This window comes from Cricetulus griseus, chromosome 2 (genome assembly GCF_003668045.3).
Source record: "Cricetulus griseus strain 17A/GY chromosome 2, alternate assembly CriGri-PICRH-1.0, whole genome shotgun sequence".
Taxonomy (NCBI): domain Eukaryota; kingdom Metazoa; phylum Chordata; class Mammalia; order Rodentia; family Cricetidae; genus Cricetulus; species Cricetulus griseus.
The window spans coordinates 271,690,216-271,715,691 of NC_048595.1; the positions used below are offsets into that span (position 1 = coordinate 271,690,216).

General features: G+C 44.1%; 2 protein-coding genes and 1 non-coding gene across 3 annotated transcripts; 2 read left to right on the plus strand and 1 right to left on the minus strand.

The window, feature by feature from the left end:
- Positions 1 to 5,140: 5,140 nt before the first annotated feature.
- LOC113834261 lies at positions 5,141 to 5,266 on the plus strand. The gene has a single exon (XR_003482661.1). It is a non-coding gene; the product is annotated as a U6atac minor spliceosomal RNA (small nuclear RNA).
- Positions 5,267 to 5,957: 691 nt separating this feature from the next.
- Positions 5,958 to 16,004, plus strand: Abracl (ABRA C-terminal like). The gene is made up of 3 exons (XM_027401961.2): positions 5,958 to 6,155; positions 11,167 to 11,233; positions 15,459 to 16,004. Exons 2-3 carry the CDS (start codon positions 11,173 to 11,175, stop codon positions 15,641 to 15,643), a joined length of 246 nt encoding a protein of 81 aa, XP_027257762.1. The 5' UTR covers positions 5,958 to 6,155; positions 11,167 to 11,172; the 3' UTR covers positions 15,644 to 16,004.
- Positions 16,005 to 23,557: 7,553 nt separating this feature from the next.
- On the minus strand, positions 23,558 to 25,167 carry LOC113834239 (igE-binding protein-like). The gene is given in 3 exon segments (XM_027401963.2): positions 23,558 to 23,893; positions 23,896 to 24,708; positions 24,711 to 25,167. Coding segments are annotated over 3 exon segments (1,455 nt in total). The 5' UTR covers positions 25,156 to 25,167; the 3' UTR covers positions 23,558 to 23,696.
- Between the last annotated feature and the right edge of the window lie 309 nt (positions 25,168 to 25,476).

Consider the following 25,476-nt stretch of genomic DNA (forward strand, 5'->3'; position numbering starts at 1 on the left):
TGTGTGTGTGTGTGTGTGTGTGTCTCATGTGGCTAGGCTGATTTCTAAATTCCTATGTAATTGAGGATGATCTTGAACATCTAATCCTCTTGACTCCAATTCCTCTGAGCTAGGGCTCCAGTCTTGTACCACCACACCTGGCAAGAGCCCCTTGTCCCAAATGATTCTAAGTTGAGAAAAGCTGACAAAACTAGAAATCCTGGTGGCTAATTACAAAAGCAACTTGCAGATTCAGTGTAAACTTTATCAAAATGGGAAAATGAAGGAAAAAAGAAAACAGTCCTAAAATTCATATGGAAGCACAAAGACTTTGAATAGCTGAAGAATTCCTAAGCAGAAAGAGCAATGCTGGGGGTACAGGATTTCAAATTATACTAGAAAATCATATCATTGTTAAACAAAAGATAAACAGCCCTGAATGACACTGACATAAAGCAGATACACAGACCAATGGAGTAGAAGAGAGGACCCATAAGTAAATCTGTGCAGTCAAAAAAAGTATTAAAAACACATGTTGGAGAAAAGATAGACTCTTTAACAAACGGTGCCAGGAAAATGTTATTTCCACATGCAGAAAGGTAAAATTATATCAGTGCTTCTTATCCTGCTTAAAATCAACTCAAGGGGCTGGAGAGATGGCTCAGCGGCTATGAGCACTGGCTATTGTTCCAGAGGACCCAGGTTCAATTCTCACCATTCACATGGCAACTCATAACTGTCTGTAACTCCAGTTCCTGGGGATCTGATATCTTCATACCAATGCACATAAAATAAAGTTACATTATTATTTTTTTAAATCAACTCAAGCCGGGCATTGGTGGCGCATGCCTTTAATCCCAGCACTAGGGAGGCAGAGGCAGGAGGATCTCTGTGAGTTCGAGGCCAGCCTGGTCTCCAGAGCGAGTGCCAGGATAGGCTCCAAAGCTACACAGAGAAACCCTGTATCAAAAAACAAAAAACAACAACAAAAAAATCAACTCAAAATGGATCAAAGATCTTACTGTAAGACCCCAAACTCAAAACTGCTAGAAGACAACAGGCTGTGAGCACAGGCAAGAGCTTTCCAAGGACTCCAATAGCTCAAGAAAGGACAGAAAGAGCTGACAAATGGGGTGGCCTGGAAGTCAAAAACTTCTGTTCAGCAAAGGAAACAGCAGAGTAAAGTGCCAGCCCAAGCCCAGGAGAAAAATCTTTCCAGCAATATTATCTGACAGGGCATTAATACCTAAAAACATATAAAGAACTCCAAAAAAAAAAAAAAAAAGATAAACATCCCAACCCCCAAATACCCAATCAACAATGGGCAAATTAATTGAAGAAAAAGCTCTCAGAAAAATAAAACAACCAAAATACATATGAAAAAATATTCAAAGTCCTTAGCTACAGGAAAATGCAAACCAAAACTACATTGAGCTTTTTTTTTTCTCCATTCAAGTGGTTATGTGGAAGGAAACAACTGACTGCAAAGGCTGGTGAGGGACTGGGGAAAGAGGAGGGCTCGCTCACACTGATGGTGGGAATGTAAACTAGTGCGGCTGTTGTTTATAGTGTGGTGGCTATTCCAACAGCTGAAAACAGAACTACAGTATGAACCAGCAATACTATTCTTAAAGGACTCGAAGTCATCATTCCACAGAGATGCCTGTCCATTCACATTTACTGTACTCCATTGACAATGGCCAAACTTTAGGATCAGTTTAGATGCTGCCCAACAGATGACTGGATAAAGGAAATATGGAACATGCACAGTAGAGTTTCATGGGGCTGTGATGAAGATTGCAATCACATTATCTGCAGAGACATAACTGGGGACCATCATGTTCAGCAAAATAAGGCAGGCTCAGAAAGATAATGAGCACACCTTTTCTCCTATGCAAACATCTAAATAAAAAACAAAAATGGCCTATGTGTCTTAGGTAGGATTTCTACTGCTGTAGTGAAATACCATGACCAAAAAGCAAATCATTGAGTAAAGGGTTAATTCTGCATATATCTCCATATCACTGTTCACCGTCAGAGGAAGTCAAGACAGGAATTCAAGCAGGGTAGGAACCTGGAGGCAGGAGCTGAGGCTGTGGAGGGGTGCTGCTTACTGGCTTGCTCCTCATGGCTTGCTCAGCCTGTTTTCTTTCTTTTTTTTTTCTTTTATTTTATTGAACTATACATTTCCCCCCTTCTCCACTCCCCTCTCCCATTCCACCCTCCTCATTGCCCCCCGTGCTTCCAATTTACTCAAGAGATCTTGTCTCTTTCCCCTTCCTAGGCAGATCCATGTGTGTCTCTCTTAGGGTCCTCTTTGTTACCTAGGTTCTCTGGGGATGTGACTGGTAGGCCGCTTGCCTTTGCTTTATGCCTAATATCTATTTATGAGTGAATAATATTATATTTGTCTTTTTGGGTCTGGGTACCTCACTCAGGATATTAGCCGGCTTTCTAATAGGACCCAGGACCACCAGCCCAGGAATGGCACCACCCACAATGGGCTGGGTCCTCCCCCATCTTGCCTGGGCCCTCTATTAATCGCTAATTAAGTCACTAATTAAAATACCTTTCAGGCTTTAATACAGACGGATCTTACAGAGACATTTATTAACTGAGGTTCCATTCTCTCAGATGATTGTAGTTTGTGTCAAGTTGACATAGAACTAGTCAGGACAACATGGAAGTAGAAGAGGGCTATTCTGGGAGAAGAGGCAGTCCACAGGCAGATGAAAAAGAATGAGGGAGGATACTGGGGGAACAGAAAGACAAATGTCACAGTTTTCTTCCACACTTGGAGTCTGTAAGTGTATGTGTATATAGAAGCAGAAGAACTATGTGGGAAGTAAGTGTAAAGGGACCAATAGAAGAAGAATTATGAACCTAAAGACAATAATACACATGTATGAAAATGGCAAAATTAAACCTATTATTTTATACACTAAAAAAAATCTATGAATCTATCCACTGCAGGCCAAATGGACAGTAGTTTGCATAGACTGAGTTAAATAAGCCAATTATTAAAGTTAAGTTTCCACATTTGTTTTTCAATTTGGCTATAAAAATATAAATATAGTAAAAATATTATGTGTAAATCACAATCCTATTTCTACTGGATAGTGTTCATACTCTGCAATTAAATGAATAAAGCTTGCATATTATTACTGTGTAGTTGCTGTTTTTTTTTTTTTTAAAGTCAGCATCAGACCTTAGGCCATTTTGTTACTTTCCATATTTGCACACTGTTGCCAGCTGTCCTTGATAATTAATAAACACTTCTGGACTGTTTGCTAAATCTTCACTCTTTGTCTTTCAGGTTAAAGGTCCAAGGACAATGTTTCCATAAGAAAACAAAAGTTTAAATGAAAATGTACAAAATATTTTTTCATGATTTCTTTAATTAGATTTTTCTTTTGCCGGGCGTTGGTGGCACACGCCTTTAATCCCAGCACTCAGGAGGCAGTGACAGGTGGATCTCTGTGAGTTCGAGGCCAGCCTGGTCTACAGAGCGAGTGCCAGGATAGGTTCCAAAGCTACACAGAGAAACCCTGTCTCGAAAAACAAAAACCAAAACAAAACAAAAATAGACTTTTCTTTTAAGCTAGGGATGGTGGCGCACCTCTTCAGTCCCAGCACTCTGAAGGCAGAAGTAGGTGGATCTCTATGAGTGGGTTGGCTAGCCTGATCTACATGGCAAGTGCCAGGCCAGTCAGGATTACATGATGAGATTGTGTCTAAAACAAAACAAACACCACAAAAGACTTTTTAAAATTACAGTTCCTCATTCAGTAGGTTAATATGAAGTTTATTAGTACTTCTGTAGACTACCTGGATCATATGTACAAATAGCATATTTTTAAAAAGTAAATAATTTCATTAATTAATTAGTTAATTATTATTTTGAGGTAAGGTATCAGCCCAGACTGGCCTTCCCTTGCTTTGTGTTTGACCTTGGATTCCTGATCCTCCTAACCCCACCTGCCTTGGTGGGCTCGCATGTGCACACCACCTGCCAGGCTGAGAGTAAATTAAGTACTAAAGGAACAATTTTTATTTACTTAGTAAAAATAATCTATTTTATTTTTTTCCCTGGCTCACAGAGTATGGGGAAATTGTTTCATTATAATGGAAGCAATTCAACAGTGTAGATGGCCTTGAAGTGTGGCCTTGCTTGGGGAGTTGATAAATATGGTATTTTTCTTTCACAACAAGTTTTTGCATTATGTATACTTTGAAAGACACAAATTGTAAATTTTCAGCTTCTGAGAGGACAAAAACGAGCCTTAAAGAATCTTGGAGTTACCTTAATCTTCATCTGATATGAGAAACAGAAGAATTTGCAGGTTTTCTGGACAGTTACAGAACAGCAACCCATTCAGGTCCACACTCACACTGCAGACCTTGACCTTGTAGGGCAGCTAGGCCATGGCTTGGGGAGTGCATGCCTCAGCAGTTACTCCCACATCCCCTGAAAGCAAGCAGGACTTTGTGACCCTCCTAGTATCACAGTCGCAGCAGCTTTTCACAGACTGTCCTTCGACCTCACCACCTCCCTAACGCCTCCACCTAACTCCACCCATTGTGGGCCTCTGTCTGGATCTGGCCTTTTTCAGCTTCCACCCAGATGGTGACTCCAGATTCATCGTCTTAAATTTCCAAGGGAGACTTCAATTGGTCTTAATGATTAGACTTCCACCAGAGTTGTGGGACAACTGCTAAGCTTCCTGTTTGGTGAGACCTGGTAGATACTTGCTCTTGAAGAGTCAGTTTGTGAGTTGGCAAAGACTTGACTTTTTGAGACAGAGTCTCTCTACATAGCTGTACTGGAACCCACTATGTCTACCAGGCTGGCCTTGAACTCGCAAAGATCAGCCTGCCCCTGTGGAGTGCTGGAATTAAAGGCATAGGCTACTAAAAAACGCTGGTGACTTGGACAATGAATTGGGGTTAGAGAGAGAAATTTCCCTCGTAGTTACAGTTGAAACTACTGTAAAACTAATTTGGGTTGACTTTCTTTTTTGAAAACTCTGGGTAGGGCAAGTATATTACACACATGTGATGGAAATAAAGAAGATTTGAATAATTTGAATTATGAAGCTAAATGTAGGAAACAATGGAGAGAAGCAAATCTGTTCTGACCCAAGACCAAGAATCGGGTTTGGTGTTGTATGAAAGGAGAGAAGGTTAGCACTCCCCTTGACAAGGATGGAAGAGGCCCTTGGGCCTAACAACACGAATACGGTTAAGGCATTGCCACCTACTTCGTGGCATCTAACCACTATTTTAAGGAACAGTTGGCCTGAACAAGGGAGAGCACTCGACCCCAGATGCTGTCTGGGAGGCCAGTACAAGACTGATCCAGACCCCTGAACATGGATGCCAATAAGGAGGCCTCTGCACTTCAGGGAGCCTCTGGTAGTAGATTAGTATTTTTCCCTGGTGTAAGAAGGGACTTTGAGAGCCCATCCCACATGAAGGGATACACTCTGGCCCTGGACACATGGGGAAGGGCCCAGGCCCAGCACAGGGGAAGGGTGGGTGGATGGGATGGGGGGTAGGTTGTGGGTGGGGGAGGAGAGATGGGTGTGAGGGGAGGGAGAGGGAGAAGGGACTTACATGTGAAACAAGCTTGTTCCCTAACTTGAACTAAAAAAAAAAAAAAAAAAAGAATCAGGTTTGTCCAAGTGTGTGTGTGTGTGTGTGTGTGTGTGTTTTGAGCCTCATGTTCCTGGCACACAGAACCTATGTTAGTCACGCTTTTCCTAGGAGACCTCAATATTCAGCACAGTGGGGCGCTTTCTCTCCTATTTGGTAAGATATCCTGGCAGGAAATCAATGCCCAGTATCATATGCATTGGGGTGCGGGTGCTGACTGAGTAGGATGGAGAGAGGTGATAGTACTTTGGGTACAGAAGCCTGCCTCCAGCTCTGGCATCTGCTCTGGGTGCCTCCTCCTAGGCGTGTCCCGGAGGAGTGGGCGGCCCCTTTCCAGAGAGCACTTAGTCTCACTTGTCTCCCACGCCTCTCCTTGTCCCCTCCCTCTTCCACGGCAGCCTTTCTCTTCGCCGGGGCCACTTCCTTCTTCAGCTTGTTCCTCCCCAGAGCGCGGAAGCCGAGAACTGGGTCCAGACCCACACGGCATCAGTTCTTCCGTGAAGAAGGAAGCAATCGGAGAGGTGAGCGAGTCCGGGGAGGAAAGGGTAGACCCAACGTCTCGGGGGTCGAGCCCCGGGTGGGACCCTAAGGTGCTGCTGGAGGGGCGGTGGGCATGCTCCTCGTCCCCCCCTCCCGTGCCCCACTCGCGGGCACCCCACTCGGCCGGCACACTTCCGCACTGGGCTCACGTGACGTTTTGCCGGGCGGGGCGGACCGGGAAAGGAGCAGCCCGAACCGATGTTTGCAGCGTTGCAATGTGTGGGTTTTGCACTTGGCGTCGGTTCGTGATGCGGTTCTGCAGAGCTGGGTGGGGAAGGGCTGGAGGGGATCCCGGAGGAATGAAGTGGCGTCAGGACATTGCCCTCTGCAGTGCGGAGGGCGGGTGAGTGAGGGGACGCGGGACTCGTGGGGTCCCCGGGCAGTGCCCTCGGGTAAGTTGTGGAGACAAAGGCCTCCGGACTAAGCCCTTCCAGTGTTCCTGGGCTCCATACCCCGGTGCCACCAGTTAAGGGGTGAGCGAGTGGTACCCGCAGGCCCCAGGATTTGGGGACCCTTTTTGGCAAGACCTCAAACTTGTAGGAGGGATGACCAAATATGGAGTGTGCTGGATTCAGCGAATAAGGAGAAAGGTACCGGGTGGTCAGCCTTTGACCCGCGCCAGCTGTTAGCGATAGACATGAGGCTGGAAGAGAGCCCAGCAAGCCTGTAAAGTTGGCTGCTGATTCCTAAGGGAGGCGACTCCAGTAGGCTTTATTTCCTTTATCTACTGCCTTTGGAGTTTTAGAACCTAACTGGAGGACGCTCCTGACAGACCTCTCCAAATGTGCATTGAGGGAGCTTTCCAGCGTTTGCCACAGCCCTACTCTTTGTGAGTCCCACTCAGACAGCCTAATTAGAGTCTGTGATAGTTAGGCGGCCCGGCTAACATCTGCCACTGCCATCCTTCTGGCCCTGCCGCTCACAGACAGGCTCTTTTTCGTAGGCTTGCTCTGCTTATGACCTCTCATTGTTCTTGATGTCGCTCACTCCAGCCGAAGGTTTCTGTCCTGCGTTTAGACTGCCATGGGTCATCCAAAGATTGAATAATGTGAATATTTTCTTCTTTGTCCCACCCCATAATAAATGACCAAAACATGCCAAATTGTGTATGCTAGCAGTATTAATCTATTATTTTCCTGTTCATAGGGGTCCAGACAGGGAGCCTTTTCTTGCTTTGTAAACGATCCGCCTTAATAAGTACTCAGTATATGATATTACATAAGAATACACTATTATATTAGGTTCATTTGCATAATAGCAAAAGAAGGGGAAGAAGTGGCAAAGTGATGTGTTAGGAATGGCGCTTTGTGGCATTAACCATTGTGAGCTTGTTTCATTCTCCATAAAAGGGGATAAGTACTTTGTAGGGTTCTTAGAATTCCATGAATTAGGGTAGCTGAATGGATTAGTGCTCAAAGGCGCTCCAGATGACCAGAGTTTGATCCCTGGGGTCCACATGGGAAACGCACAAGTTGTCTCTGACCTCCATATTCATGTTCTCCCAAAATAAATGCAAAAAAGATTTAAAAAAATAAAAGAATTACATGAATGAACTCAGAGAAGGAGCCTGGTGTGTAATTAATTATGAAGAAATGCCTATTGCCTTCCCTCCTTAAAACTGCATGAGTGCCCATTTTAATGCAAGCCATTATGCACATTGCACATAACAGATGGCCTTCTTTTTTGTTTCTTATTGTTAAATGAGATATAAGTCTGAAGTATCTTCCTGGTGTCAGAGGTAGAGAGTGTGACAGAATGATGACGGGGAGAGAAATGTACAGGCAGGGGAATCAGAAGTCTCTAACCTTGAGTCTTTCATTCTCCCTTCAGTCCAGGTTGGCTTCTTTTGTTTTTTTGTTTTTTTGTTTTCTTCATTCTCACAAACTCTTACTTCCTGAAACAGGGCAGTTTTGTAGAGAATTTTTAAATGGCTTCCAAATCTTGTCTTGTGTCGTTCCCCCCACCCCTGCATACATATGTGGGCATTGCCTGTGCACAGCAGGCACATCTTGAAAGTGTGTGTTCAGGTACACATGCAAGTGTGTGTGTGTGTGTGTGTGTGTGTGTGTGTGTGTGTGTGTGTGTGTGTGTGTTTGCACATGGAGACCGGAGGATCACTCAGGTGTCATCCTCAAGAATGCCAGCCACCTACCTCTTTGAGATAGGTTCTCTCATTGGCCTGGAGCCCACGATTAAACTAGATTGGTTGTCCATGGAGCAGGGTGCCCCCCCATGCCTCTCCATCTCTGGGATTATAGTCATAGGTGCTACCAGACCCAACAGTTTTATGGAGGTTCTCGGGCTCAAACTCAGGAACCTCATGCTTGCAAAGCCATTCCTCCACTCTCCAAATCTGCTTTTCTGTTGTATCTGTTTATCCTAACCAACAGAACAATACCAATCAAGACTATGTATCTAAATACATTACAAGGATGTTGTTTTCTGTTTTCTTTTCTTTTTTTTTTTTAAATAACAGTTCATTAAGCTAACTTTTTGGATCAATATTCTTCAACATACAAGTAATGGAAATTCATACAAAGCACAATACATTATAAACAGAGAAAATGTCTTTGGTTCATATAACCAGAGCATCCAGGATCAGGGACAGGCTAAGTCATTTTGAGGCTTAGATTTTCCTTCTGTTGGGTTTTTAGCCGGGTCTTCCTATAGAGTAACCATTTACACTGGTTTGTAAATTCAGTGGAAAGGGTGTTATTTACTAATAGTCTAGCAAAATCTTGGGGTTGAACTTGACTATTTTGAATGAGAGTATTTGTTCTCGGACCTCCACATATGTGCACTCCCCCAAATAAATATTTTTTTTTCTAAAAGCTTAAAAATAAAAGAACTATATAAATTGACTCAGATGAGGAACCTGGTACCTCTAACCAATGCTAGAGACTCTGAGTCACTTCTGGAGCTGAGGGTACTGCTTTGTCCACACACATGGCTGTAGAGTGGAGAGGGAAGTACTGTCCTCAGACAGCACTCAGAATGCTTGTTCCAGAGTGGGGAGTCAGTACTGGCCCCACAAAATAGCCACTGGCCATTTATTTCCACCATTATTCTATATCCTCTAGAGATATTTCAGCTTCTTAGTATCACTTAAACTGTGCCTTGGATTACATAATTATGCTTTCACCAACATAAAAGTCCCTAATATAGTTGGACGGTATTTTTTTTTTTTTTTGAGACAGGGTCTCTCTGTGTAGCCCTGGTTGTCTGGTACTCATTTTGTAGACCAGGTTGGCCTTAAACTCACAGAAATCTGCCTGCCCCTGCCTTCCAAGCGCTGGGATTAAAGGCATGCATCACCACAACAGGCTCGGACAGTATAATTATTAATAGTAAGTTTTAGAGAGTTCATTTAAGTGAAGATTTTGCATTTCATTGCAGCATCAATCTCTTCAATTACAATGCTTATGCAAATAACAGCAGATGGTAGTGGCACTTTAATTATTAGCTGATAGAAAAGAAAATCTGGTGTCCCAATCAGTATCCTTTAAGCAGGTGTAGATGTCACTCTTATTTTAAACGCTACCAGGAATTAGTAATAATCCATCTGGATGAAGTTATTTCAAGTCATCACCTTAATGAAAACGGTAACACAGCTCCACCTTTTAGCTTGTTATTTAGGCTGGAGAATTTCTCTTGTGAAAGCAGATTGAATTGATGCCATCCTGCATAGTCACTCATACTTGCTGGTCCCTGCCGGTGGAGTTCTATCCCCTCATCCGTCTTCTTATTCTTGTTAGTTCATGAAACAGCATTTGTTTAACCTCTCCTCTTGGTGCCAGGCATGCTAACAAGGATTATCTAAGTCGGATCCCTTCTAGTGAGAATCTACCTTCTAGTGAGGAAAGCCCAGAAACCAGTAACTCCACTGGAGTGAAATAAAAGAGGCATACGGTGCAGTGGGAACAACCAGTAGGGCAGCTCTCCTCAGATTATGGAATGCTTTGTGGAGAATGTTCTATCCAAGCTGGGCCTGACTCATGAGCCTTAGGAAGGGAATGGCAATAGCCTGAGCGGAAAAAAGCATGCAGAGAAGGCTGGCGGTATGGCCAGGGATATTTGAGGAATTGAAAGACTCCTGTAGCTGCAGCTTAGCATTCAAGTGTGCAGTGGAGGAGGCTGGAACCGGGGCCAGAATCCAGCCTGTGAAACACTTATCGAGTCACACAGGATTTAGCATGACTTAGCAGGCTCAGCTCTTATTAGTCTGGACTCTTTGTGATGGGAAATGAACACACTTCACTACAAGCTGTGCAGTGCAGTTTTCATGGGCAGAATCAGGAGAAGGGTGTGATGCTCTGTATGTGGACTGGACATTATCACTGCACTGACCTGAGGGCATTCAGGTGGTCTTGGCATGGGTCTGTATCACTACTAGACCCGGGACTCCTGAAGAACAGGGAGCATGTATTTTATCTTGGCATCTCCATCTCCTAGTTCAGTGCTTGCCAAAGCTGTGCCTTGTGCTTTCTCCTTTGTCTCCACAATTTTCCATTTACTTTTACCTTTGTATGGACATAATTTTCCATTTTTTCTCCATTGATCTACCTTCCCCGTTATCTCTAAGGAGGGGCCTGTTGGTAATGCCTTGGACCCAGCACCCAGAGAGTGCTTGCCATATTGCTGTTCGTTGGAGGCCTTTCTCTGCCTTGAGCATGGATCCTGTTACCCTTTGCAGTTGTGGTGCTTAGCAGGACTCTGTGACAAGATGTACATGGAGTAATACTGTTTTGAGGAGAGAGACCATCTTCTCCCTGCTAGCCAGTAGGTCACAGGAGTGAGGCAGCAGAGAGGTAAGTTATGTAGGTAGAGGAGGAGCTGGAGCTATATTAGTGCACTATACTTCACACAAGTAGAGAAGGGGTGTGGTCAGTAATGGTGACAAATCCTGCATGAAAAAGAGAAAGGGCCCTTGGGTGGCTGTGTGCCTGAGAGAGTATAGAAATGGCTGTAACGTAGACTTCTTTTCTCTTTCAGTCAGCAATGAATGTGGATCATGAGGTTAACCTCTTAGTGGAGGAAATTCATCGCCTGGGTTCTAAAAGTAAGTATTCTAACACAGAGTGTTTCTTCTGAGGATACCCCAACATGGGCATTCTGGAGAAGCTGCCCAGGACTTAGGACACAGTGACACACTGCCCACAGCCTGAGGTAGTAATGCTCTTAGCCTTCAAGGAGTGTTTGAGACACAGTGCTGTTGGGTTGTCAGGTTTCTGAGGCAGACAAAAGTTGAGATGTTTTATTTACTTATTTTTGAATTGAAAAAAAAAAAAAAAAACCTCACTGAGCTTCCTTTGTTTGGTTTAAAGTCTGGTGTTTGAGTTAGCTTGAATTTTTTTTTCTTTTTTTTTTTTTCCTTTTTTTGTTTTTTTGTTTTTTTGAGACAGGGTTTCTCTGTGGCTTTGGAGGCTGTCCTGGAACTAGATCTTGTAGACCAGGCTGGTCTCGAACTCACAGAGATCCGCCTGCCTCTGCCTCCCGAGTGCAGGGATTAAATGCGTTCGCCACCACTGCCCGGCGAATTTGTTTTTCTTAAAATTTTTGTTTTCTACTTTATTTTTGCCACCATTTTATAAATTTATAAGTCACTATAGACTTAGACTGCAATTACACTAAATTTTTCTATTAGTCAGGCCTCTCTGGAGGAAGAAAATCTATAGAATGAACCTATGTAAGTACAGAAAGGGGATTTATTAGAATGGCTTACAGGCTGTGGTCCAGCTAGTCCAACAATGGCTGTCTACTAATGGAAGATCCAAGAATCCTGTAGTTATTAAGTCCATGATGCTGGATGTCTCAGCTGGTCTTCAGTATACTCCAGAACCATGAAAAAGTAGGCTCTGTGAATGCCAGTGAAGCATTGGACTTGCCAGTGAGAAAAAGAAGGCAAAGAGAATAAGCTTCCCTCTTCCATACCCTTTATATTGATATTGGCTGCCACCAGAAGGTGTGGCCCAGATTAAAGGTGGGTCTTCCCATCTCAAAAGATCTGGATTAGAAGTGGTTCTTCCCACTTCAAATGATTTAAGAAAAAAAAAAAAATCACAGGTGTACCTAGCCACTTAAGTTTTACTTGAGCTAATTCTAGATGTAGTCAAGTTGACAACCATGAATAGTCATCACAATTGTCTTTATTTTCTCTAAGTTCTTGGGATTTATACAATTCGAAACATGATAGTAAAGTAAATGAACTTTTAGATCTTTTTTGGTATCTTTGTCTTCAGTGGCCAAGCAGCTATTGTGTGGACAGCAATGTGTAAAACTGGTGAATTAGTGTCTTTCTCCCAAGTTGTACTGAAATGGCTTTACTTGTAGCGTGAGGTATTTGCTACATCTGAGAAGTGCAAGGATTGGGGAGCATAGTGGATATAAGAACAATGGACATTTTCAGCATCAACTAGAATAATGGAATTCAAAGTTTTAAACATCATATAAATGAAAACTAATGTTTCAGAGTATCTCATAAACAAACATTGCACCCTTGTAATTTCAGCCGAGGCAGGAGGATCACAATGAAACTGTACAATGAAATTCTGTCTCAAAAGAAAAGCCATGCCATTACAGCTTGATTCCTCTTAGAAATGTTATCTCTTATATTAGATGTCTTCCTTATCTATCTGTGTGTATGTACATGGCTGTGTACATGCATGCAGAAGCCAAAGGTTAATCTCGGTGTCATTCCTTGGGACTCCTTGAGTTCTTTTTTGAGACAAGGTCTCTCAGTTGGGACCTGGAGCTCACCAAATAGCCTAAGCTGGCTGGCTAATGAGCCCCAGAATCCCTCTGTTTTTACCTTCTCAGTGTGCACCCCTTCCCCCTTCTAACATTGGTTCTGGTAATTGAATTCAAGCCCCCATGCTTGTACCGCTATCTCCCCAACCCCCTGCACTGGTTTTCTATTCTTGCTGTAGCCAGTTAACCACAGACTTAGCAATGGTAAAGCGGGATATTTAATACCAGGACACATTTCCTATTTTGTGTAGTTCAGGTGTCCCATGAGGGTCTTTCCAGGCTCAGATCCAGGTGCTGGCTGGCTTCAGTTCCTTCTGGAGGGTTTTGAGGAGACTGCATGCAGTTCCTTCCTTTCACTAGCTTCTGGAGCTGCCTGCATTCCTTGGCTCACCGCTCTCTTTCTACCCACACTGTTGCTGGTGTTGGGTGTCCTCACAATGCACTGCTCTACCTCACTCTCCCATTCTCAAGAACTCTTAGGATTCCACTAATTGGATCCAGATAATCCAGAAGAATGCCCCATTTTAGAGTGTTTATTTAATCACATTTGAAAAAAATTCCTTTTGCCTAGTAAGATAAGGTATTCACAAGTTGTGCAGATTAGAATATGGGTTATCTTTGGGTGACATTATTCCTTGCTCCCTTTGGTAGTCCTGGGATAGAATTCATGCTCTCAGACATGCTAAGTAGGTACTCCACCACTGAACAGTCCCAGCTTCCTCCTCCTTTTACTTTGACATCATAGCTGAAATGTCAAGATAAAGATATAGGGAAGTGTTGCAGAGGTCACAGTCACATGCGTTTAGTTATCTTGTCACTGACTGATGTTGCTCTCCCATATGTGCCAAGCTGGGTATAACACAAGTGACATAGGCATGTTCCTTTTCTTCAAGCATCTTATTACTTAATTGATGAAAATAGCTCAAGTTGGTGAGGCAATTATCAGGAAAACATGGCTTGCTAGACTATGAAGTGCTGGCCTTCAGTTCAGTATTGTTCAGTGCAATGGATTATTGATAACTGTAGAGGTGGGAGCATTTACTTGGTTAAGCCTTGAGTAGGTGGGACTTGGATGTGTAGAAGTGTAGGCAGGTTAGTTGAGGAGGGACATGTCAGGTGAACTTTGAATGGGAATGAATTGATGTTTATGTAGAACACATTGGAGACTATAATTTATTAATATTTAGGTTCCCAGTCAAATGAAATTTTTTCCTAACTCCAGTATTCTCTTACCCACTCACGACACCTACTTGATGCAAGTCTGAGGAGGTCTCATTTTCACTGGTGCCACCCCTCCTTGTGTCCCTCTCCCACATCTCCTGGGCCTCTCCAGCTCTAGTAGGGTCATATTACTTAAGAGTTAGTATGCTGCTTGGATTGTTAAGAGTATATTTCCAAAAATTTGTAGAATGCTCTTATTCACGTCAACCTGGTGCTCATTGGTCAGGTTCAGCTGGTTTTAAAATTCTAAGCTTTGCACTCCTAAAGAGTGTCAGTGTTCTACTCTGTTGACCTGAAGCTCCATTTCAAAATGAGCAGTTTTACAAATTAGAAAACAAGAAAATTATCATAACATCCATATGCATGAAATTACTTAAAATTCGAAGCCTTACAGGAACACCTTGACTTTACTGTTGGTAAAAGATAACTGGTTGAGTTGGAGAGCATATATGGAACTATGCCATCTTCTGACATGTGATGGCTATTTAGCTGGGCCTGGAGTGATTTTGACTAACCTACGTATACAAGCTCCTACTAGAAGTCAATGAAGGAATTTTTATCTGTTTCTCTGAAAGTCTGAATCTTTATTTTATTTTAGCTGTTCTTTTTTTTTATTTGAATTACAAACAAGATTGAATTATATGACAATCTCAGTTCCCTTCTCCCTCCCTTCCTCTCCTACCACCATCCTCCCAAAAGTCTGAATCTTTAAAGCCTCACTTTTCATCCAGTTAGAGAAGATGAAATGGAGACTGTGATTACTTGGAGATCTACATTCTTTCATCCAACAAGGATTCTTGAACACCTGCTTTGGGCTCAAGTATAGAGAATATTGAATTGAAAAAGAAATTCTATTTCAGTCCTTAAGGTCTTCTTGAGGTAGCTGGAAGATGGACAGACTGAAAATGTGCTGGGAAGAGGTTAAGAGTATAATTTAGCTAGTTGTGATGATATTTGCCTGTAATCCCAGCTGTTGGGAGGTCAAAGCTACCCTGGACGACTGAAACCTTGTCTCATGTTTCTGTGTCTTGGTTTCCTTATTAATGTTTCAATAATTTAGACTCTTTACATTTTAAGTCTCTAACATAGAATGTATCTTTTTGTTTTGTTTTTGTTTGTTTGTTTGAGACAGGGTTTCTCTGTGTAACAGCCTTGGCTGTTATTATGTCCTGGAACTAAAGCTTGAGTGCAGGAAGAGGCTTAGTGTTTTATTTTAATCTTGGTTACCCCCCTGGTGAGATGTTTCCCAAAGATGTTCCAAGTTCACCATCCATGGAGGCAAGACACATTTATTAATGCTGTGTTTCTGCAATTAGATGCTGATGGAAAGTTAAGTGTGAAGTTTGGGGTCCTCTTCCAAGACGACAGATGTGCCAACCTCTTTGAAGCATTGGTGGGAACTCTGAAAGCTGCAAAACGAAGAAAGATTGTAACATACACAGGAGAACTACTGTTGCAGGGTGTTCATGATGATGTGGACATTGTATTGCTGCAAGATTAATGTAGTTTGCATACCATGGTGTCTCTGGTAAACTGGAATAATTAAGTCAAAAGACAAACATAAGCTTCCTTATGTATTTTTATAGAACTTTGTAAACAAAGGGGACTTATCGAGAAGTCCTGTTTTTATACCTTGAAAGAAAACATTACATTTTAAAGTAAACAAAACCTATTATTTTTCTTAAGAATGTGATTGGGAAACATTTTTGGAGGTGTGAGAGGAGTTTTGGTTTTCTTAAATCATTCTTAGAGAATTTCTACAGGCACTTGACTTTCTGTCAGAGCAAGAAGCAAACTGAAGATCAGCTGCCATGAGGAATGTTGTGTTTATGTAATAAAAACATGTAACTGCCTTTAAATTGCCTGATAGCTGTGCTTTGTCATTTAAGTATGAATGTGCCTCTTACAATTGAGTTTTGTATCAAAATTAGGTCACTGTAGTAAAAATGACCTTAATTTAGAAAAAAAAAATCTTTTTAAAAAACCCCACAAAATTAATAAAAAAAAAGAATTATTGTTTGATGTAGATGAAAGCTTAGCCCCAAGTTAAGGACAAGGAAAAAAATAACCTTTTACCTTTCAGTTAGATTTAAACAATAGGAGGCTATCTGTGATTGCATGGTGCAGCCACAGTACACAGCTGAAGATGATAGAGACTGTCAGACAGGGTAAAATCAGTGAATGCCACAGTGAACAGTGTGTACATCCTAGAGAAGGCAGGGTGTACATTGAGAAGTGATAGGAACTGGTTATTTATGGGGAGGAAGATGGGACAAATAAGGTTAACTATTGCAAAGGCGGGGCATGTATTAGCAAGGCAGAATCTTGTGAAAGGGAAGCCATGAGGCTGGCCAGGAAGGACATGTTAGGGGTAGGTGACTGAAAATAGGAGTTTTCTCCTTGGAAACTGAGAAGCCAGTAAGTTGAGCTAGGAGAACCGGAAACTCGAGGAACCGGAAACTCGAGGTCAACCTGGGGTGCATAGGTTGACTCTGTCTCAAAAGGATATGGAAATTGGAACACGGCCTTCCCATGGTGAATGTGATGGTGATGTTTTGTGAACTGGTGGTGTCAGAAGGTGCCCTGGTCTAAGTGCTTAAGTTCATGATGGGTGAAGAAGGAGCTGGACCAGCAAAGAAGAATCACACAAAAACCCTGCTGGAGGAGTGATTAGCAGAAGGCAATGGAGATATCTTCTAAACACTTTGTTTTTTTTTTTTTTTTTTTCAAGACAGGATTTCTTTGTGTAGCTGTTGGAACCCATCCCCCATGGGGTCTCTAAGAGTTGTTTTCCAGCATAACCACAGGTACCTCCTGTTTCCGTGACCTCACACCACTGGGATCAATATCCTGTTGTGAACCCTTTGACCTGGGTTTTTGTAAGTTTGTATATAAGGCTGCTCCACAATAAAGGTGAGGTTCTTTTCTCTCAGAAAAGAACCAGGCATCTTGTGGTTCACCCAAATCTCCAGGCGTTCGCCTAATACTTGGACTTAGTGGCCAAGAGCAGCCACAAATGGAGGTTTTACCGAGATCCGGAAAGAAAGGGGACCCTGAGAGATCTCCCTCAGAAGGCTGGAAAGCAAGTAAGGAGTTGTGAGTGTGGATTGCAAAAGGTACTAGAAAATAGGTACCTCAACTCCTAAGAGAGTTGGATTGTAAAGGCACTGGAAAAGGGGTGCCTCAACTCCTGAGAGTTGGATTGGAAAGTTACTGGAAGGGGTGCCTCAACTCCTAAGAGAGTTGGGCTGCAAAGGCACTGGAAAAGGGGTGCCTCAACTCCTAGGAGAGTTGGATTGGAATAGCGATCACAGTCAATCACACAGATAAAGTTTAAAGAGACAAGGTACTGGTAAGATTTAATTTTAACTTTGGATTAAGCAATAATGCTAAGAAAATTATTAAAGAAATGCGGGAAATCCGCCACTGAGGAATCCCTCTTCCATGAGCTACCCACCAGCAGCCACCTGACCCAGCAGCCCGTGCTTTTGTCCACTTGAGCCTGCTGCGGGCTCCAGTCAGCCAGCAACGATGTGGTATGCACAGGCTGGCTGGAGAAATTGCTTCCTGAGAAAAAGTTGGGGCGCTATGCTTGGAAGAAATGCTGGTTCATCCTGTGGAGCGGTAAGATGTGTGGTGACCCAGATGTTCTAGAATACTATAAGAATGAACACTCCAAGAAACCCATGGGTATCATCAACCTAATCTTCTGTACGCAGTTGGATGTAGCCCTGACCTTCAACAAACAAGAGCTCCAAAAGAGGTTTGATATCATTACCAATGAGCACACCTTCTACCTGGTGGCTGAGACAGAGGCTGACAGGAATAGGTGGGTCCAGAGCATCTGCCAGATCTGTGGCTTCAGTCAAACTAAAGAGAGCACTGACACCCTGAGAAACATTTCTTCAGTCAGTCAGAATCTCTGCTCTTCTCCAGCTGAATTCAGCAGCTCCAGTCAGCCCCTGCTCAGAGCAGGGTCTGTGGCAGATAGTGACCTTCACTATCTGCCTTCAAGGCACCCAGCAACACCCTGTGTATGGAATTTGGAGACCTCCTAGTGGAGTCAGCCATAGCTCCCCCACCACAGCACCACAAGACACCTCTGTGGGGCAGCCCTCAACAGAGACCTCCAGTTAGTGACTACAGGTATACAACACGAGGTGAAGAAACTGCCTGCTGGTCTGCTAAGTCTCTAGAAAAGACTGTTGTGGGTCGATCAGACACTGCCAGCTCTGATGACAACTATGTGCCCACAGACCCAGTTTCTGACATCCTCATGAGCACAATGCCCCATCACTTTGGCAGCCGAGGAAGCGAGATCCAGCCATCCCCAGTCAATATCCACCTCAAGCCTGGCCAAAAAGCAAAGCCAGTACCCCTTGACCCGAGTAACAACACTGTCATCAATGAGCTCCCTTTCAAGACACCTGTCACCAAGTTTTTGTCCACGGTCAACCACACCTTTAACTCCAGCTCTTCCCAGTACTGCCATTCCATCTCCAATACAGACTCCAGAGACAGTGAGGAGAATTATGTCCCTATGCAGAACCCAATGTCTTCATCCCCTGTATCCAGTGGCACCAATGTGAATTACAAAGCCCTGGACTTTCAGCCAGTCTCCCAGAGCCCTCATCTCGAGCCATCCACATCATCTGTCGCATTGGATAAGAAAGGAGATTTTGTCCAAATAGATAAAGAAAAGACCCAGGCCCTACAAAAGACCATACAGAAATGGACAAAGATTCGGCAGTCCTCAAGACCCTCCAAAGATATCCTTACATCCTTACATCCTATGGTAAGGATGGCCATCCCTGACACCTCCTCTCCTTTGTGACTTTTGTTCAAAAGATGTATGTTCTGTATGTATGGTGTGGCCACACGTGTGTATGAAGTGTGTTTGTAAATGTGTGATTGTTAACAAAAGAATGCTATTGTGTTGTCTTTGAATCATTTAATTGCTGGGGAAGGAGCAGCAGTTGTTAAAGTACAGGTTACTTGGGAGGGAAATTTCTGCTTTTATTTCCATGGAGGGTGAAGGGCTGGTATGGTACCAGCTTCCAGAGTGGTATGGTTTCATGGGGCAGGACCCCCTGAAGCAGTGGCTCAGGTGATCTGAATATTTGTTTTCATTTAAATTTGGTCAGTTAGAAATGGTAGTGGTCACAGTCAATCACTTTTAAAAGGAAAAAGGAGGAGTATGATATATAAATGATACTTTGTATTGAAATGGATGCTCATTTGTTGATACTTTGTATTGGAATGGATCTTCATTTGTTGATACTAGTTAGGTTTTCTAGATATATAGATATTCTTCATACCATTCAAAGACCTATGGAATATTGTCCCGCGCGTGCTGTATTTTCTCGCCAGCAAGAAATACACGCAGGACACTCGGATCCTTCTGCAGACAAGCTTTAATGCATAAGCTTACCAGAGCGGAGACACTGAACCAAGAAAACCATCCCTTATAAAGGCTGGCCAGCCGCCTGGGACGTGTTACCCTATGAATGGCTTCAGCTCCTCAGGCCAAATGAGCCACGGGATAGGCAGAGATCAAAGGAATGGAGATTACCCAGCGCCTGTGAAGTAATTTACATCTTGGTGTCTTCAGGCACCATTATTGTAATGGATAATGCAGGAACCGGCTCCCTACATATCCCCCTTTTTTTATTAATTAATGAAAAGGCTTTATATTTTTACAAGCAAATAGGTCACCCATATGTTGAGGGATAGAGGCAGAGGTTGAACCTTCCCAAAATCAAACATTAAGACTGTGTACAAGAGTCGCCATCAGGCTGTTAGCTTGACCCGAAGCGCTCTTGACCTGTCCTCTGCCATTTTTCTGGGAAAGGGAGTCTCGGGCAGGTAACCCTTATGCAGGTCAACGTACCTCTCAGAGAAGCCTGCATAATAGGCAACTCTGTGCGATGCCTTTGCTCAGCATCCCTCATTGGGGCTGCCCAAACCAGACACTCTACCCTGTGCAATGAGCCTAGGCTCCGGGTGTGCAAGAGCTGTCTGGCCGGCGGCCTATTGCTTAAGCATAGTTAGCCAAAATATAAGCGCTTGGGCGATCTCTTGGTTTGAGCCCTGGAGCTTACATGCCAGCCAAAAGTAACATCAATCCGCAAACGGCTGCATCAAACAATCCCACCCCCACCCCTTAAGCAGTGGCAATCTCTCCGCCAAGGACAGGAGTTAATCTGGATAACAATAGCGGCTCTCAACTCCCGGGGAGAGGGTGGAGTTCCGACTTTTGAAGGTCCGAAGAGGCTCTTCGGGTGAGTCTTTCTGGGATCCACAGAGGATTTTCTTCATCCTGTGGAAAAACACATATTGCCCCCCTGGATCTTATGAGAATAGGATCCGGGCCTCTCCAAAGACCAGTTAAGACATCTTTCCATTTTACCATCTCCTTTGACCTTTCAGGTTCTGAGGTATGGCGCTTGGCCACTGTATGGCCCTGAGCGTCGGTGTTTAGAAAATTAAGGGTAAAGAGTGCCATGGATATTGCAACTCTTGGCACCGAGGGTAAGGATGCTCCCATTCCCTCCTTTTGTTTGATTAAATAAGACTTAAGTGTGCGATGGGCACGTTCCACAATGCCTTGTCCTTGAGGGTTATAAGGTAGGCCAGTTAGATGGGTAATTTCCATCTGTCTGCAGAAGTGCTGGAACTTTTGAGAGGTATAAGCCGGCCCATTATCTGTTTTTAGGATATGAGGTTTACCCCAGGCACCCCAAGCCTCTAAACAGTGTTGAATCACATGCGCGGCCTTTTCCCCTGTCAAAGGCGTGGCACAAATTATGCCTGAGCAGGTGTCCACTGAGACATGAACATATTGGAGCTTTCCAAAGGAGGCAACATGTGTAACATCCATTTGCCACATCTGCAGCGGCCTAATGCCGCGCGGATTTATTCCTACATGAGGTGCAGGTAAAAATTCACAGCAGTTTTTACATTGAGTAACGATTTGTCTAGCCTCCTGCTTTGTCAAAGCAAATCGACGGCGTAAGGTTTCAGCCGTCACATGAAAGCGCTGATGAAATTCTTGTGCAGCTTGTATCTGGGTGGACAAGGCGGCAGCCATCAGCTTTGTGGCCCGGTCTGCCAAATCATTCCCAGAGGACATAGGTCCTGGGAGCCCCGAATGTGCTCGAACATGGGTGACAAAAACAGGGAACCTCCTGTTTGATAGGGTAATTTGTATTTTTTGAAAGATACCTGCAACTCTGCTGGAGGGTCGTATTATACCAGCAGTTTCAAGGAGGTTGACTGCATTAACCACATAGGAGGAATCTGATACAATATTAAGTGGCCCCGGAAAGGCCTCAAGGACTTCCAGCACCACTTGGCATTCAACGATCTGGGGTGAGGTTTCATTGAATTGTTTAGAAACTACCTTATTTCCTATAACATAAGCCCCTACACCGGTTTTGGAACCATCAGTATAAACCACCGTCCCATTCGGGATTGGATGCTTTGCTGTCATCTGTGGAAACACTATAGCCTGATTTTGTGTAAATTGTAGGATTGGATGTTTTGGGAAATGATTATCAATTTTCCCTGAAAAGGAGGTAACCAACACCGCCCAGTCATTAGAAGTAGCTGTTAGAGTTTGAATTTGCGCAGCGGTGTAAGGTACAACCAAGAGATGAGGGTCCCTGCCAAAATGAGCGACAGCTGCTTTTATTCCCCGAAGTGCGAGCTGCGCGACAGCATCCGGATACCAATCAATGATCTTAGCGGGGGAAGCATTTGGGTGAATCCAAAGCAACGGCCCATGCTGCCACAAGACGGCGGTCGGTAACTTAGCCGTTTTAAAGACACATAGGCTGAATGGCAATGTCTCATCTATGCGATGCAATTGTGCATCCTGCAAGGCCTTTTCCACTTTTTGTAGGGCTTGACAAGCAGCCGGAGTAAAGCTTCTGGGGGAAGAAATATGAGGCTCACCTTCCAGGATGTCAAAAAGGGGTTTTAAATCTGCAGAGGGGATCTTTAAAAAGGGTCTCAGCCAATTTATATCCCCCAAGAGTTTCTGGAAGTCATTTAAGGTTCTCAGATGATCCTTGCGTATTTCTATTTTTTGTGGGATTATTTTTGTTGGGGTAATTACTGAGCCCAGGAAGAGACCGGTATCTGAGACCTGGACCTTCTCTGATGCTATCTCCAGTCCCCATTGTTTTAACTCAGCTACCAGCATGGGGAAGGCTTGTTGCAGGACCTCTATCTTCCTATGGCAGATAAGAATATCATCCATATAGTGAATCATAATCATGGATGTAAACTGCTTCCTAACAGGTTCCAATGCCTTTTGGACATACAATTGGCATATAGTTGGACTATTGGCCATGCCCTGTGGCAGCACCCTCCATTGGTACCTCTTGTCTGGTTCCATGTGATTGAGTGAGGGAACAGTAAAGGCAAACCTCTGCCGGTCCCGAGGAAAGAGGGGGATGGAGAAAAAACAGTCCTTAATATCTATAATAATAAGCTTCCAATTTTGGGGTAGCGCAGAAAGCAAAGGGAGGCCTCTCTGGACAGGGCCCAGAGGGCGCATTTGGTTATTAATAGCCCGCAGGTCATGGAGCAACCTCCATTTTCCAGATTTCTTTTTTATAATGAAAATTGGGCTGTTCCAGGGAGAAGTAGAACTTTCTAAATGCCCCAACTGTTCTTGCTCCTGTATAAGTCTTGTGACTGCTTCCAGCTTTTCAGAGGATAATGGCCATTGAGAGACCCATACCGGGTCCTCTGTATTCCATGGTATGGGTCGTGAAGCCTCAATGGCCCCTAAATAAAACCCAGTCCTTTTCTACTTTGATTCCCTTTTTGTTCAATGGGCTCTATTTTACCTTGCTCCCTTCTGCCCAGGCCCCTTCCTGGTACATAGCCCATTTTTGTCATTATAGCTGATGCCTGAGGGGAATACTCACTGGTCAGGGTCATGCCCATGGCTTGTAACACATCTCGCCCCCACAGATTTACTGGGAGGGGCAAGACATAAGGGGTAAAGCGTCCCTGCCTGCCCTCGGTGCTCCGCCAGACCAAGGCGGCAGCACTAACAGCTGGAGAGGATTGATATCCAAGGCCTTGAAGAGAATGTGATGAAGTCACAGTAGGCCAGGATTTCGGCCACCAATGCAATGAAATGATGCTTTTGTCAGCCCCTGTATCTGTAATCCCCTCAAATTCTTTTCCATTAACCAATAATTTCATAGTTGGTCTCTCATCTAGGGGTATGGCCAGATATGCTGAATCATTACCGGTAGAGCCCAAGGCTCTTTTTCGGGAGGTGCAATTCTCTCTATCCCCAGGGGAGGGCAATAGCACTAATTGTGCGATCTTATCTCCCTGCTTTATGGAGAACACGCCCCGAGGGCTGGAGCAGAGGACCTGGAATTCTTCCTTATGATATGGATCTACGATTCCAGGATACACAATGAGTCCTTGTAAGGTCAAGGAACCTCGGCCCAAAATAAGCCCAATGGTAGCGGGGGGTAAAGGCCCCGGAGACTGGATTGGGACCGGCTGAACATTCATTTGGGGCATTAATAAGAAGTCGGAGGCGGCACACAGGTCCACTCCGGAGTGTCCTCGGGAGTCCCTTCCTTCTCTGAGTTGCTTTTCCGGAACTGGTTCCCATATTTCTGAGGGCCCTGGGACCATGGGCCCCGCGGCCCGTTTTTTGGTTGGGACGCTTTAGGTTCCTCCCTAGGGGGTAAAAGCCTACCTTTTATGTCCCGCATTTGCATTCGCTGGCCCTATGATAACCTTTTCCACAGCGCCTGCACAACTCCACTTCTCTAATCCTTTCAGGGGCTCTACAGTCCTTTTTAAGGTGCCCTGTTTTTCCACAGTTAAAGCAGGCAGACGTATTTCGGCGCCTTTGGGTTTGTAAGATGGCTGCGGCCAAGCCTGCATTAGTAAGTGGCCCTCCGAGTTCTCTGCAGATCTTTAACCAGTCCTGTAAACCTTTACTTTTCCGGGGGGCTATGGCTGCTCGGCATTCTTGAGTTGCTTGTTCAAAGACTAATTGTTCAATCAGAGGCATGGCTTGTTCTGCATCACCGAATATCCGGCTAGCGGCCTCTGTCATTCTGGCCACAAAGTCTGAGAATGGCTCCTGGGGCCCCTGGACTATCTTTGTAAGATGTCCACCTGATTCATCCCTTTTTGTCAATGCCTTCCATGCTTTAATGGCGGCAGCTGATATCTGGGCATATACGCCCCAAATGTAATTAGTTTGATTGAGGGCATGTGGCCCCTGTCCTGTCAGCATTTCAAAGGTCCATTGTCTCTGATTTTCATTTTCTGCTGTGACATTGGCCTTTGCCTGTGCCTGGGCTGCATCATAAAAAAGAGCCTTCCACTCCATATATTGTCCCATATTGGGGAGCACTGCTTTTACTGTTGTCTCCCAATCAGTGGGTGTCATAGCATAGTTTGCTAGTCTTTCTACTTGTATTGTTGTAAAATTGGCATTGACCCCATACTTCCGGACTGATTCAGCCAATTCTTTAATCTGATTATAGTCTACGGGAGCATGTACTCTTGCCCCTCATTTTCAAAGACTGGGAAAGCCATCTGCAATTTCCTTCGCTCCTCTAATGGTAAAAAAGAGTCAGTACCAAATAATGGGGGTGCTGATGGAAGCACACCCGCTGGATTAACAGGCGGTGGCCTCATATTTGCTTTCACTTTTGGCAGCTCCTCCTCTAGCTCTGCTTCCTTGCTAGAGTCTAAAATCTCAGAGTCTGAGCTGCTCAGCTCCAAGGCCTCTAGTTTCGTTGTAGGGCAGAGGCTAGGTTTTGAGTCTTTATTTCTCTTAAATTTACCGGGGTGTGACCGGTTATTCCCTATTTTCTCTCCCCCTTTTTTTATATCCTGGGGAGGGCCTTTTTCCTTGGACATGTCCTTCCTTTTTTGAGCTCCTATTCTCTCATCTCGTTCGGTTTCTGATATATTATCCTGTACCTCTTTAAGCATTTTTTGACTCTCTGCTACCATGGGACGGCAAGCCTCAATCTCTAGACAGTTTTTAATTAGGTCTCTCTGTTTTGAAGAGCCCATAATGCTGGAGGCTACCTGGGGTAAGCTTGGTCTCGAACTGGAACACCAGCCACGGTGGGCATAATATAAGACCAATGTGAACAAAATTAGAATAAAGACTAGAATTAAGGCTTTTCCATCCCATAGTGGTGGCAAATTAAAAGCAAAGTCAAAAAAGAAGGTGTCAGAATGAAGCATACCTCTCCGAACTTACCACCCTGCAGTTCTGAATCCGCCCTGTTAGAGGGGTCTCCGTGATGCCGGAGATGTTAACAAGTT